The following is a 15,211-nucleotide window of genomic DNA, read 5'->3' on the forward strand; positions in this document are numbered from 1 at the left end:
TCAAATTTTTAGTTTACATAATATTCTTTTATGGCACTCTTTTCTAAGCAATTTTAACTTCTTATTTTTCTCCCCTTTTAATCTATTCTCAATTCTATTCTTTAGCTCATAGGCTGGCTTGTTTCCTTACCTGCTTCTTAGTTCTTTCTGTATCCCTCACAAGGCTAAAGTATTTGGAGTACCAAATTTAAACTCTCTCTACAGTACCAAATCTGAACTCCCTCTATCATCTTTTCTATTTTATTGAATTAGTAGTGCTTATCCTCTCCCCTCCCTTATTTTCTACTATGCCTCACTCTTAGAAATACTAAATCTGTAAGAAAATAGCCTCAAATGGAAGCAGTGTCATGTGGGAGGAATCATACGGTGTGTCCCAAGTCATAAGGTATGGTCCTATTCCCCTACCCTCATCATGATCATCCACCACTCTTATCTCAAAGTTGTCTTACTTCTTCTTCTATGTCCCACCCCCACCTCACTCCCACCATTGTGTGCTAACAAATCTTTGGATATGCATATTTTCACTTTCCTATGGTGGAATACAGTCCTGGGAGGTACATCAATTTCTCAAAGAAGCTTATCTCCTAGCATACAGTCCCTTTACACAAAGTCTGTTATAAGGTATCTCTCTATAAGCATATATACATATATGTATATATACACACACAGAATATGTATATGTGTACATATGTATGGATGTGTGTGTAATATAAACACATATAATATATGTTATTGTACATGTGTATATACTATATATACCTACATATATATTTATATATAATATATATATATATATAATATATACAATTATATGTATATATATACCTACACACATACCCATGGAAACATTCATTAGTACATACTTTCCTTTCCTGTGAAATGAGACATTCCCTCCACCCACTGATTTAATCCTAATCTCCCAAAACCCATCCTCTAATTGAAAGACTACAAAAATTAAATTCTTTTTCTATATAACTATGGACTAGAAAGGGGTACATCTCTAGGTCCCATCCCTCTCTTACTTTCTATCTCCCTATTAAGGCAAGTTCCCACTGTACAATTTTCCCCACCAAAGATGATTTTTGAGTAATAAAAATTTTTGAGTAATTTACCTTCATTGTATAATGCTTGTTCATTGTGCTCTGGCCTCTCTTTGCATTTTTACTCATTTCTCTTTGTGTTTTCATATTACTCTGCTGGTTTGCCTGCTTAACGAACTAAGTTTTTATCCAGATATTTTCCCTTGACATTTTGGTCCTTCAGTATTTTTCTTATATTCCAAGTTACTTGGTCTTTGGTTTCCTTCCTCATTCTTCCTGTCCTCCCTTCTCCCTGCCCAATCCCAAAATGCTATGCATCTTCAACCTTGAGTTGGAAAGAGAACGTGATCCTGGTCCCTGCCTAGAGTAAAATTGATGTTATTGAAAAGAGAAAAAAAATGTTGGTACCAAATAGGTTTTCAACACCCAGCTTCTTTCAGATATGGAAACTCTTTCTTAAAATAAATTTTATTGATTTTTTTACATTGTCCAAATATCCCCCTCTATCCTTCCCCCACTTACATCTCAGAAGGCCACACTGCAACACAGATTATGAGAATATTTTTTAAAGAAAAAGACATGGAAATCATTCCCCCATAGTGAATTTTGTGCTGTTCCCTACACTGTCCATTTCCAGTTCTTCTCCTCTCCCACTGCTCTCTTTTTACTCTATGTGGCTGGGTAAAATTACTGTCTTCCGATTCTTGTTGGGTAAGTGGTATTCAGGCTGAACCACTGTTGTGGAAGGACAAGGGAGGGATATCCACAGTTGAACACTGAAATACAAGTCTTTGAAGGTACTTATGCTAATTATTTTTGACACACAGAGAAGAAGCTTTAAGTACTTCATTTGACAATGTTATTCCACATAATAGTGTGGTATTTGGTTTCTTTTCTGGATGTAGTTTTGATCTCTAGATCTTTTGCATAATTCCTCTGTCTGATGTTTTGGCATTTCAAGAGTTTACAGAAAACTAGTGTGCCATTTTATGGATCATGTAATACTAAAAACTTCTTTTTATCAGTACAACTAACTCTCAATTACTAAAAAACTGATTATGAAGTTTATAAATTACTTAAGATTCTCCAGGTTTATCTTTCTCTCTTAGTAAAGATATTTACCCTCTTGTTAATACTTCCAAAAAGGGAATAAAAAATAACAATGCACAAACTACTTGTTAACAGTTTTATTAAGAAGGAAAAAGAAAATTGCAATGCAAGTAACTGAATTTAAAGATACAAGTTCATGGTTAACAATAATTGAATGTGACTGTGCTACATTTCATCCTTATCAAGGAAGATCAAATCAACTACATACAAATAAGTTTAATAAACCTGAGAAAATAACATTTTTCTACTTCTGAAGCTAAATGCTAAAATGTATCAAATTTAATATCATTTTTAAATCCAGAAAATGAAATCAAAGGTTGAAGAAAAATACTAAAATTACTGATACTGAGTTCATATTAGTCCCTGAATACAATTTTTTTCTTACTGTGCTATTTACTTTCTGTACATAAATTATGTTTTTGGACTACTTGCAAAAAACTGTTTAAACAGTCCTCCGTATTATTCAAGCATGCAATCAAGTTTGTGGAAATGTATTATTACAATGAAAAGTAAAAAAAAAAAGATTAAACTCAAACAACCCATATTGATGTGTTTAAAATAACATTAATAAGTGACAATGTCAATTTGCTCCATTTTCCTCAATTTATTAACTCTCTTCAACAAGAAATGCATCTATTCATTTCAAAACCTGCTAGCACTCCAGTAGTTTTCACCCTGATACGCTGCAAAGCAATCTGTTGTTTCTGAAGATACATTACATGAATCTTACAAAGTTACTGGATTACCATTAAACACTCTACTAAACTTAAGTAAACTTAGCTCCTAATTAGTGAGGGGCAGTTTATTAAACCTATGTAATCCGAGATTGTTGTGATACTGTTTCTGGGTACACATATCCCTTTCAAAGAATTCCAGTATGGTACTAGAATTGGGAGGCAGAGGATATAAAATATGAACATTTCCCAAAATAAACATACCTGGCAGAAATTGTAGATATGCATATTTTAAGACTGGGAGGAGATACATAATGACAACAGACAAGTGTGCATTTGGAACTTCAAGGCAGAACAAACTAGATCTAAAGGAGCTCATCTCAAATCCTGAAAAGCTGTTGTCCTCAATCTGAAGAAGAACACAAGATTATAGAATCTGGAGCTGCACAGGATGTGAAGGGTCATCAAATATAATTCTTCACCATCACAGATAAGACAACTGAGTCTTAAAAAAAGGAAATGACTTGAGAAAAGTTCTAAATAATAGGGCCAGAATTTAAACCCAGCCTTTCTCACAATTCCAAATCCAGTGCTCTTTCCCCATTAATTTGTCTACTTTTAAATTATTATCAGATTTATAATAGTTCAATTTACAAAAAACCTTTAAGGAACACAGCTACTGTGAAAAGAGATATACTTCTGCCATTACCAAAGACAACAAGGCAGAGCTGAACCTCAAAATACTGCCTATCCTAAAACAATCTGTGATCTGCAAAAATCCTCAAGGGCAGAACCTGTGTCTTCTAGTTCTTTTTTACACAGCAAATTAGTTTAACAGAAAGAACCAAATATAATTTGTTAAATCTTGAAATAAAATATTATAGGATTTAGAGCTAGGAGGTCCATTAGCGGTCATTTAATTCAATTTTTTCATTTTATAGAAAAGGTCACTGAGGTCCAGAGAGATTACTAATCCAAGGTCATATAAGTAATAAAGTGGCAAGAATGTGACTTGAATAGTATTCTTTTACTACATCATTCTGAATACCTACAATTTTTTTTATTGTAAAATATTCAATTCTTAGGTAAAACTTATGAGAGGTCAGACATGACAAAACTGTGGGACACTAAATAGAAAATTTTTTAATTGACTATAATTGTATCTAAAAAAATATTTTACCTCAATATATAAATGTGGCTACCTTACGTTACACAGTTCAAATGAAACATTTCTGAAAAACTGATGACAAAATATCTGTGCTTTATTAAAATATTATAACCAATCCCAAAATACAAGCTTCCGATCCACCATAACATATACTCTTAAATTACTCTTCCATTGGTGGCTATCAATTCTTCGAGGCCCCTTCAATCACATTTTTCAATGTGGCTTCTCATAGGTAGGTTGCACAGGTATTGGTCTCTCAATTGACAATAAAGAAGATTTAAAACAAAATTTACATATCAGTAGCTCATGGTTCATTCCATGAAGTCACTTAACACCATGTATCACAATAAATTTCACATGGCCAATGGTGTTCAATGGAAAAAACTGTTACCAGTTTCTGTTTCTTAAAAAGCAAAGCATATGAATAACATCCTGGTGGATACAGATAAAAAAAACAAAACCTAAATTAAAAAAAAAAAGCCAGTGTGTTCTTCAAGAATTAGCAGGAAGATTTGGTATCAACACACCTTCATGCTCTCAACTAGACAAAGGCATGATTTTTTTTTTTAATGAGCAGGATATGACAGTGTCTTAGCCCTCTAGCAGATTATTATAGTCAACCTCTTTAGCCATTTTATTATGAGACTAATGCAACAACATTTAAGGAAAAGAAAATAACAGGGGGACGTCATTGGTGACGATGGAGTATAGCCAGTATTAAAGATATCCTTGGTACAACTTCGATTTCCTAGGTTACATGAGACTGAGGGATCTGGACCAAGAGGGAGGTAGGGGAAACCATAAATAGGACTTAGAAGACAAGTTCTTTAGAACACACTGAAACATAACTTTAAGAAATGTGGCACCACCTCCTATTAGACAGGGTGATATTACATATAAATTCAATATACAAATAACTAAAGATCATACATCAATCTTTATCTCTTCTATAACAGTGAGATCTTCAAATAAAAAGAAAGTGATAGAGGAGAATTAGAACATTGGATCATGGACATAAAAGCCTAGAAAGAGCTTTAAAGGCGATCTAACCCAATCTCATTTTACATATGAGGAAACTGAAACCTAGATTGATAAAATGATTTACCCAAGATTATATAGGGAGGAAGCATTAGAGTCAGGATTTGAACACTAGTCCTCAGACTCCAAAGATTCTTTCCACTACACTATGTTTTGGAATCACTTTGGATTAAAGTCCAACTTAACCCCCCAAAAAGCAATTTAAATTGCATACAAATGAAAGGCATCATGATTCAGTAAAAGAAGAGCTGGATTTAGAATCAGAAGACCTGGGAAGCACTGTTTTGAAAACTGCAACCTAAGTGACCTTGGACAAATCATTTAACTTCTCTATACCTCCATTTTTTCCTGTGTAAAATGTAGTTGGACTAGATAACCTCTAATATTTCTACCACAACTTTATCTAAATATGAAGAAAAACTAGTATCAATTACTACCATAAGATCAAGGAGGGATGTTTGTTTTTGGTTAAATTGTAGCACTGCATTGTTGTTTTCTACTGTGCCTCACAATTATAAAAACATAGAGTTCCTTGTGTAGAATTGCCAAAATATCAATTTTTTGTAGCTTATACATTTAGATAGAAATATGCAATCCAAATTCAATTATTAATATTTGCCCTATTTACATGTCCTAATTGCTTTTTGCCTTTAGCACAGAGATCATTCTGCCACCTCTAGTACCAATGAAATTTCTAGAGCATTATGGCTAATTTCTATGTATGGCTGTATTTTTTTTAGAACCTAAATATTAAATGAAAGTTATTCCATCCCTTTCAGGATGCTAGAAGATTAAAACTTTACTACAATATCAAATTTCCACATCCTTCATTCTATTTTGCTTGGATATATTTTTGATAAGTATACTGCATAAAATCAGAGTTAGTTATAACATGGCAAAAAGAAAAGCTTACTTTATGCCTTAAAATTTTTGATAATGGATGTATAATATTTGTACTTCTCTCCCCCAAAGGAAAGCAAAATGTATTACTGTCATAGTAGATTCAAATGATCCAATAATCATTACTTCCATAAAAAAGGCAAATGAGTTTCTCTCCAACAAGTTTCACCTCTACGAGGCCTTGAAACCATCTGCTTTTGGTTAGCCACCACATATATGGCTTCACTACCAAAAAACTTGCATTTCCCCCTTATCCCACCTACCTAAATTTCTGCTAATAGATTAAGCATCTGTCATGGTGCCTCAATTAAGGTTACATGAATCAGAGTCAAGCAAGGGGGACAGGAGGAGCAAGGTTGAAAGAAAAATAACAAAAACACTATGCGCAAACTTCTCTATTTTCTATGTAGTATATTATTTAAATTGATATATTGATTTTGAGTTTTATAGCAGCTTGGACACTTGTCATAAATCTGTAATACTGAATACCATCATACTATTTTCAGAAAAAAATGTCATGACTTCATTTTCCTTCCTAAACAGACAATTTACACTGCAGCCTAAAAAAAGAGAAAAGAAAAGAAAAAGAACAACGGAAGAGTTTTCCAGGACGATTCCTTCCTTATCAAATGAAAGCTATTCTCATAGTCTTTTCTTTCCTTCTATTAATTTCTTCTCTCTTTTACATATATAAAAAGGCAACTGAAGGACTTTAGTATCTGTAGCAGTATTGAAAGTACCAGATCCCTTGCTCAAATGAAAGATGAGTCTACCTCTCCCTACCTCTTCTGAATTAAAAAGAAGCAAAGAGGTAGATCCAACCCAACAACACAAATCTTCCACCATGGCACAAATGTAGCAAACATGCTTTTAAAAAAAAGTATATCCCCTTTGAAAAGCACTTAAGTGCATTGTCAATGGTCTAGTCTGCATTGCTGTTAAATCTTTGGTTACCACAGAAGTCTATCTGTTCTCTCTCGCACACACACACACTCACACACAAAATCATTATTTCATATATACTATTATCCAAAAGAAGAGAATTCACTAAAGAGAGGTACTTTATTTGGCAAGGAAAAAGAAAAATATAAAAGGAGTTACTATTAGAATTTTTTAAAAAAAATCTTAGGACTTATTTCATGACAACAGAGCAAAAAAAAAATGTAGTGAAATTATATGGGGATTCTTTATTTTAAAAAGAATTTCCTACAGGTCAAAATCATTGCTAATTTCTAAGTCAAAATGGACTTGATGTTTCCTTGAAGTTATCTAATAATAACTATGCCCAAATGGTTAGTGACCTCCACTCTGCCACTATAGTGACACAACATTCCCAGTTCTAAAGCATCATGTATTTTTTTTTTTAATTTGCCAGTAGGCGACGGAGTTTTCTGGTACCCTGTTACATTAAGATGTATCTCATTAGAAATAGCTGGGTGTTTTCATGGAATGGAATAAAATGTTATCAGATGCTACTTCTGCTTTTTTTTTTCTTTCTTTATTATTTTGACCAATGACAGGGAATCAAAGAAAATGAACCAAGTGGCTGCCTACGACTCAAAGGAGAGCCTGGAAAGAGAGAGTGAGGGAAAACGGAGCTTACAACACTCAAAGGGGGCTGTTTCTAAGGAAGGTTATTTTCCAAGAGTCAAAGGAAAACCTGGGAATAGAGCTGACGAAAGCACAAGTTCCAGGACAGGAGGGTCTTGACCTGAGAGTCCGGGAACTTGGATGAGAGGGGAAAGGCAAGGGGGAATTAGAGCTTTGTTTCAACATGATTAGTTTCCTTAGTATTTTCTGCATTGGAGGGGTCCAAGACACAACTGCTCTAGGCGGGGTGAAGAAATGGGGGGGGGGGGGTTGCAGGCAGTTAACGCCGGGGAAAGGGGAGAAGTGGCGCGGCTGTACCTGATGATGTCGTCGCTGTGGCCCCGATAGAACTTCTGCCGGTGCTCGCGGGGGCTGTACACGACGCCGACCCCGGCCACGAAGTAGACGATCTCCTTGGCGGCGGTGTAGTAGAGGTTGTTGCGGCACTGGTGGCCGCGGTAGCCGTACACCCACTCCAGCCGCAGGTGGCAGTTCGGGGCGCTCCGGGCCGCCATCTCCAGGCCCGCCCGGGGGCTCCTCGGTCCGGAGCCCGCGCCCGCTAAGCCGCCTCCGGCTGGGGCATCTCTGGCCGGCCGAGCGGGACTCCTCCTCAGTGCTCAGAGGCGAGGAGGGAGATGCTCATGCCGGAAAGAAGGGGTTGGGGGAGGGGGCACGGGCCTGCTGTCCGCACGGCGTGTTTGTTGTTGTTTTATTATTATTTTATTTTTATTCCCCCTTCCCAGCCTTCAGCGCCGAGGAGGCGGTAGGCGGAGCGGCTCGTGCCCCGCGGCGGCCTCCGCCCCCTCAGCCTCGTCACCGCCCCGCGGGTCCGCGCCTCGCGCAGCCCGCCGGGTGCCTCGAAGCTTGGAGAGAAGCCGCTCGCGCACGACTTCACATCCCCGCCCCTCAACCCCCGCCGCCTTTCCGCGCCCCCACGCGCCAGCGCAGATGCACCGGCTCGCCCTCTCCGCCCCCATCCCCCTCCTCTTCCACCACGGAGCTGCGGGGCGCTCGAGAGCCAAACTAGACTCCTCCACCTCCACCCCCCCCACCTCCGATCCTATCCTGGACCAGGCTCCTGCGCGTGCCAGGCGAGTCTCAACCTTGGCCTTGCCCCTCCTCCCAGATGCCTCGTGCGTCGCACCTCCACCCAACCGGAGCTAAGAGCCCGGGAACGAAGTCTCCGAGCTGCTCTTGATTCCCTGGCGCGCGCGCTCGTTTCCCAGTTTCCTTCCCAGCTAAGGCTTCCCGACCCCCCCTTCCTCCCCCCCCCCGCCCCGCCGCGGGTTCTCAGCACCAGGTGGCCTAAGGCGGATGCTGAAAGGCTTGGGGTGGTGGGGCGGAAGTAGGAGAACCCCCCCCTCCACCTTCACACTGGATGAGACTTTCAGACTTGGTCTGGACCGCTAGGTGGAAATGGCTAAGAGGATTAAGGGAAAGAATGCTATACCTTTCTCCCAGCTACCCACCCGCGTGTCTTTTAGTTCTCCTTGAATCACAGTTGGACTTCTGCATGTGTATAACTTTTTTATGTTTAGTCACACACCCCCCCCCCAACTACCCCCTTGGGTTTATAAAGAATTTTCCTTATTTTTAGGAGGAGGAGGAGGTAGGGGATTATCTTTTTTCAGATTGACACAAAATTCATTGCCTTGTCTCTTAAATTACGGATTGGGGAAGCAGACTTCCTGCTGCTTTAACTGATGCCTGACGTCAGAGCTGAAACTAGAATTTGGGCCATAAGATTACGCGTTATATCCGATTTCTATATAAACAAAACTATTATCAGATCAAAACAAAAATCTTGGCAGTTTGAGACTTTATTGAAGTCTTCCTCAAGTCGTAGGAGGCATCTTCTAGGTTGTAGGAGTACAGTAAGAACTCGAATGTTGTACTCTTAGAACCAAGACCTCTTTGGAGTAAATGTTTTGGTTTTTCAGTGTATCTTTGAATAATTCACTTTATTTTATTCTTTTCCTAAGTTTTCCAACTTCATAGGCTATAATGTATAACTTTGAAATAACATGTAATCAGATAACATTTATTTAAAAGTATTCACTAATACTTTTAAAAATAATTTAAGATCTCTAATTGCACTACCTATTAAGTGCAATGGATTTTTTAAATAGGAAACATTTATGTATTTGGCAGTCTATCAGTATACATCTCTATAAGCCATCAAAAACTTTAGGGATATGATTTTATGGCTAAAATTCTAACATTTTTAAATCTAACTAAAGCTAAAATAACCCCAGGGACTAAGAAATATAACATTTAAAAATTTTGTTTGTCCACATAGGATATGTTGCTCAGGGAATAAATGCTTAGGAGAGAAGCTCCATAGGAAACACTCCTGAAGGTTTTAAAAATAAGGGTGTGTTTGTTTACACTCTAATGAGTTCCTTGAAATCCCCAGCTGAGGATAGAGGAAGAGAAAGAAATTTCTATTTGTTCATTATTTGATATTTAAAAAGTGAACTCAGAATAGATTAATTAACAATTTTGAAATAATTGACATCTGATAACATGTTATTTCAATGTGTTATAAATGACTGAAAAAAAACATCTTGTTATAAAGTTTCATAATTCTCTGCATAGTATCTTTTGGGTCCCATGATACATGTTTAAATGATCAGATTAATAACTGCTTTAAGTCATTTATTTTTCCATTATCAAATTTTCCATGGTCAACTTTAAAGGCTCAAAGAGGGAGTTGTGGAACAAAGCAATACTTAATTAAACTATCTTCACTCAGAGTTTAAGACTATGAGAGATAGTTGAAGAGACAGAGATGACTAGAAAATTAACCATCTGTGACTAGTTACCAAGGGACAACAAAATAAATTATTACCCAGGCAACTTAGTACAATTATTTTAATTACTAATGGTAGATATTTTAAGCAAACTTTTCTTCCACCATCTGTATTCTTTGAGAATAATGCAAATAAAGATGTATGGAAAAATCATTTCTCAAAGCAGAACTTAAAGGAAAATACTTTTGAGCCAAATAGTTAATTTCAACATCTATTTTTAGAAGCTTTAGCTCCTGGTATGGTGCCATCTATCCCAGATATGTGAGTTCATTTTAAAAACTCAATAAACAGCTATGTATTGAATATTTTCACAATGTCATTGTGACCAACACAATGGTAGGCATTGTGAGTAATGTAAAAGAAGGCAATGCTAAGTGGTACAGTGCTACTGTAAGGAAAACCTGAATTAAAATCCTGTCTCATACACTTACTAGGTGAGTGACCCTGGTAAATAACTTAATCTCTGTTGGCCTCAGTTTCCTCATCTGTGAAAATGGAGATAATAATAGCACCTACTTCCCAGGGTTTTTGTGAGTACTAAATGAAATCTTGTTTGCATGTGGCAATAACATGTTGAAATGAGTAAATTTAAATGTATATTAATAACTGTTTTATTATGAATATTAATTCTGTGAAAAATCTAGTTTTTGTAGCAGAATTAACATTCTGCTTTGTGACTCTCAACACATACACTACATGGTCCTAACACTTGACCACATGGAGTTAATGCTACCTATCTGTGAGGACAATTTTTGAAATCTGATGCTGTTATATATAAGATAGTTTTACATATTTCTAATGTCCATGTTATGATAAAGAGAGAATTTGTTAAAACCTGCATTTTATCATTCTAAGCTTAATCATATGTCAAGATAAGTCAGTTGTTTAGCAATTATGTATGTGTCAGTAAACTAGATACTGTGGAGGGGTTACCAAAAAAAAGAATACCTAATCTGACACAACAAAAAGAGCTGCTATAAACACTTTTGTACATATGGGTCTTTCTCCCATTTCTATGATCTCTTTGGGATATAACCCTAGGAGTGGTATTGTTGGGTCAAAGGATATGAAAGTATTTATAGCCCTATGGGCATAATTCCAGATTGCTCTCCAGAAAGGCTGGATCAGTTCACAACTCCACCACCAATGCATTAGTGTTCCAATTTGCCCACATACTCTCCAGCATTTATCATTTTCCTATTTTGTCATCTTAGCTAATCTGAGTGGTGAGATGTGGTACCTCAGAGTTGTTTTGATTTACATTTCTCTAATCAATAGTGATTTAGAGCATTTCTTCATGTGCTTATAGATATCTTTAATTTCTTTCTCTGAAAATTGTCTGTTCATATCCTTTGACTATTTATCAATTGGGGAATGACTTGTATTCTTATAAAGTTGACTCAATTCTCTGCATATTTTAGAAATGAGTCCTTTGTCAGAGATATAGGTTGTAAAGATTCTTTCCCAATTTCTCACCTCCCTCTTAATCTTGATTACATTGGCTTTGTTTGTACAGAAGCTTTTCAATTTCATGTTCTCAAAATTATCCATTTTACATTTTATAATGTTCTTTAATTCTTGTTTAGTCATAAAGTCTTTCCCTCTCCACAAGTCTGACAGGTAAACTATTCCTTGTTTTACAAGACTGCTTACAGTATCAACCTTTATACCTAGATCATGCACCCATTTAGACTTGATTTTGGTATATATGGTGTTAGATAATGGTCTATGCCCAGTTTCTGCCATACTAAATTCCAGTTTTCCCAGCAGTTTTTGTCAAATAGTGAGTTCTTATCCCAAAAACCAGGGTCTGGGGGTTTATCAAACAATAGATTACTATAGTCGTTGACTTCTGAATCTCGTGTGCCTAATTGTAGCAGCAAGCACCCCAAGCGAGTCCTCAGGGTTTGCTGCCCATACAGGTTCTTGGATCTGCTTTGATAAAGGAAAGCAACTCAAAATGGGTTAACAAGCTCACTTTAATCAGTCAGACATATATCGTTTACCTTGTTCAGGGGAAAAGGTCAACACCCTGAACTCCAAAGTATACAGGCAGAATTATCAAGACAGAAACAGATCAAGTAGACAGATTTCCAAATTGTCCAACCATTACATCCATACCCAGTCAACATCTGGGTTTCCACATCTGGGTTTTTCAAAGCCGGGAGACTCTCAACAACGGCTTCCCAGAATTCAGATCAAATCACAGAACACTTCTCAAAGTGAGTCCCAAAACAAAGCTACACATTAGGGCTTATATAGCCTTCTCCGGGCTCAGAGAATGTAACAACCTTATTGACCCACTGGCCAATCAAAAAGTATCTACTGAAAAACAAGCCTCCCTCCCCAGGCTTCAGGTGCATTTTAGCCTAGGGGCAGGGAAGATCTTCCAAATTTGCATTCCCATTATACTAATCTATTGCATTGATCCACTCCTCTATTCCTCAGCCAGTACCAAGTAGTTTTGATGAGGGCTGCTTTATAATACAGATTGAAATCTGGTATAACTAGTCCACCTTCCCTAGCATTTCTTTTCATTAATTCCCTTGATATTCTGGACTGTTTATTCTTCCAAATGAATTTTGTTACTATTTTTTCTAGCTGTATAAAGTAGTTTTTTTTTGGTAAATTAATTGGTATGGAACTAAATATATAATTTAATTTAGGTAAAATTGTCATTTTTATTATATTAGATCGACCCAGCCATGAGCAATTGATTTTTTTCCAATTAGTTAGATCTGACTTTATTTGTATGAAAAGTGTTTTGTAGTTGTGGTCATAGAGGTCCTGGGTTTGTTTTGGCTGGTAGATTCCCAAATATTTTATAATGTCTACAGTAACTTTAAATGGGATTTCTTTTTCTATCTCTTGCTGTTGAATTTCATTGGAAATATATAGGAATGCCGAGGATTTCTGTGGGTTTGTTTTATATCCTGCAACTTTGCCAAATTTACTTATTGTCTCAAGTAGTTTTGATTTCTTTTTCTTCTCTAATTGCTACTGCTAACATTTCTAGGACCAGATTGAATAAGAGGGGTGATAGTAGACACCCTTGTTTCACCCCTGATCTTATAGGAAATGCTTCTAGCTTCTCCCCATTACATATAATACTTGCTGATGGCTTTAAATAGATGCTACCTATTGTTTTAAGGAAGACTCCATTTATTCCTATACTTTCTAATGTTTTTAATAGGAATGGATGTTGTATTTTGTCAAAAGCCTTTCCTGCATCTATTGAGATGATCATGTGGTTTCTGCTAGTTTTATTGTTGATATGATCAATTATACTGAAGGTTTTCCTAATATTAAACCATCCTTGCATTCCTGGAATAAATCCTACCTGATCAAAGTGTATTATTCTTGAGAGAAGTTGCTGTCGTATTTTTGCTAGTATTTTATTTAGAATTTTTGCATCTATATTCATGTGGGAGATTGGTCTATAATTTTCTTTCTCTGTTTTATCTCTTCCCGATTAGGTATCAGTACCATATTTGTGTCATAAAAAAAAATTTGGTAGAACTCCTTCTTCACTAATTTTCCCAAATAGTTTGTAGAGTATTGGAATCAATTGTTCTTTAAATGTTTGATAGAATTCACTAGTAAATCCATCTGGCCCTGGAGATTTTTTCCTAGGAAGTTGACTGATGGCTTGTTCAATTTTTTTTTTCTGAGATGGGGTTATTTAAGTAATTTGCTTCCTCTTCAGTTAATCTGGGCAACTTGTATGTTTCTAAATATTCATCCATTTCCCTAAGATTGTCAAATTTATGTGCATACAATTGGGAAAAATGATTCCTAATTATTATTTTGATTTCCTCTTCATTGGAGGTAGATTCACCCTTTTTATTTTTGATACTCATAATTTGGTTTTCTTCTTTCTTTTTTTTTATCATATTGACTAAGGGTCTATCAATTTTGTTGGTTTTTTCATAAAACCAGCTCTTAGTTTTATTTATTAATTCAATACTTTTCTTAATAACAATTTTATTAATCTCTCCTTTGGTTTTCAATATTTCTAATTTAGTATTTAATTGGGGGTTTTGAATTTGTTCTTTTTCTAGGTTTTTCAATTGGTTGCCCAATTTGTTGACCTCCCTTTTCTCTAATTTAATCATGTATGCACTCAGGGATATAAAACTTCCCCTAAGAACTGCCTTTAATGCATCCCACAAATTTTGGTATGTTGTCTCATTATTATCATTCTCTTGAATGAAATTACTGATTGTTTCTATAATTTCTTGTTTGACCCACTCATTCTTTAGGATTAAATTGTTTAATTTCCAATTAGTTTTTAGTCTGTCTTTCCATGGCCCTTTATTGAATATAATTTTTATTGCATCATGATCTGAGAAGGATGCATTTAATATTTCTGCTTTACTGCATATAATTGTGAGGTTTTTATGCCCTAGAACGTGGTCAGTTTTTGAGTATGTGCCATGAACCGCTGAGAAGAAAGTATATTCCTCTTTATCCCCATTCAGTTTTCTCCAGAGATCTATCATACCTATCCTCTCTAAAATCCTGTTCACCTCCTTAACTTCTTTCTTGTTTATTTTGAGGTTAGATTTATCAAGTTCAGAGAGAGGGAGATTAAGGTCTCCCACTAGTATAGTTTTGCTATCTATTTCTTCCTCTAATTCCTTTACCTTCTCCTCTAGGAATCTGGATGCTATACCACTTGGTGCATATATGTTAAGTAGTGATATTGCTTCATTCTCGATGGTGCCTTTTAACAGGATATAGTCTCCTTCCTTATCTCTTTTAATTAGGTCAATTTTTGCTTTATCTGAGATAAGGATTGCTACCCCTACTTTTTTTACTTTAGCTGAGGCATGATATATTTTACTCCAGCCTTTTACCTTTACCCTGTGTATATCC

The 15,211-nt window shown here is 36.3% G+C and overlaps 1 protein-coding gene across 3 annotated transcripts in view; it reads right to left on the reverse strand.

The window, feature by feature from the left end:
- EML5 (EMAP like 5) overlaps nt 1-8,283 on the reverse strand; it is a 190,976-nt gene extending 182,693 nt beyond the window's left edge. For 2 of the 3 annotated variants that reach the window (XM_069092388.1, XM_069092392.1), the window contains exon 1: nt 7,839-8,283. In XM_069092388.1, the coding sequence (XP_068948489.1) occupies nt 7,839-8,035 (197 nt within the window). In that variant the 5' untranslated portion in view covers nt 8,036-8,283. The remainder of the gene's footprint in view (nt 1-7,838) is intronic. The other variant, XM_069092391.1, reaches the window with a different exon arrangement.
- Nucleotides 8,284-15,211: the final 6,928 nt, after the last annotated feature.

This window comes from Petaurus breviceps, unplaced genomic scaffold (assembly GCF_028583685.1).
Source record: "Petaurus breviceps papuanus isolate PSGF00001 unplaced genomic scaffold, PetGlider_PUasm1.0 189, whole genome shotgun sequence".
In the NCBI taxonomy this organism is placed as follows: Eukaryota; Metazoa; Chordata; class Mammalia; order Diprotodontia; family Petauridae; genus Petaurus; species Petaurus breviceps.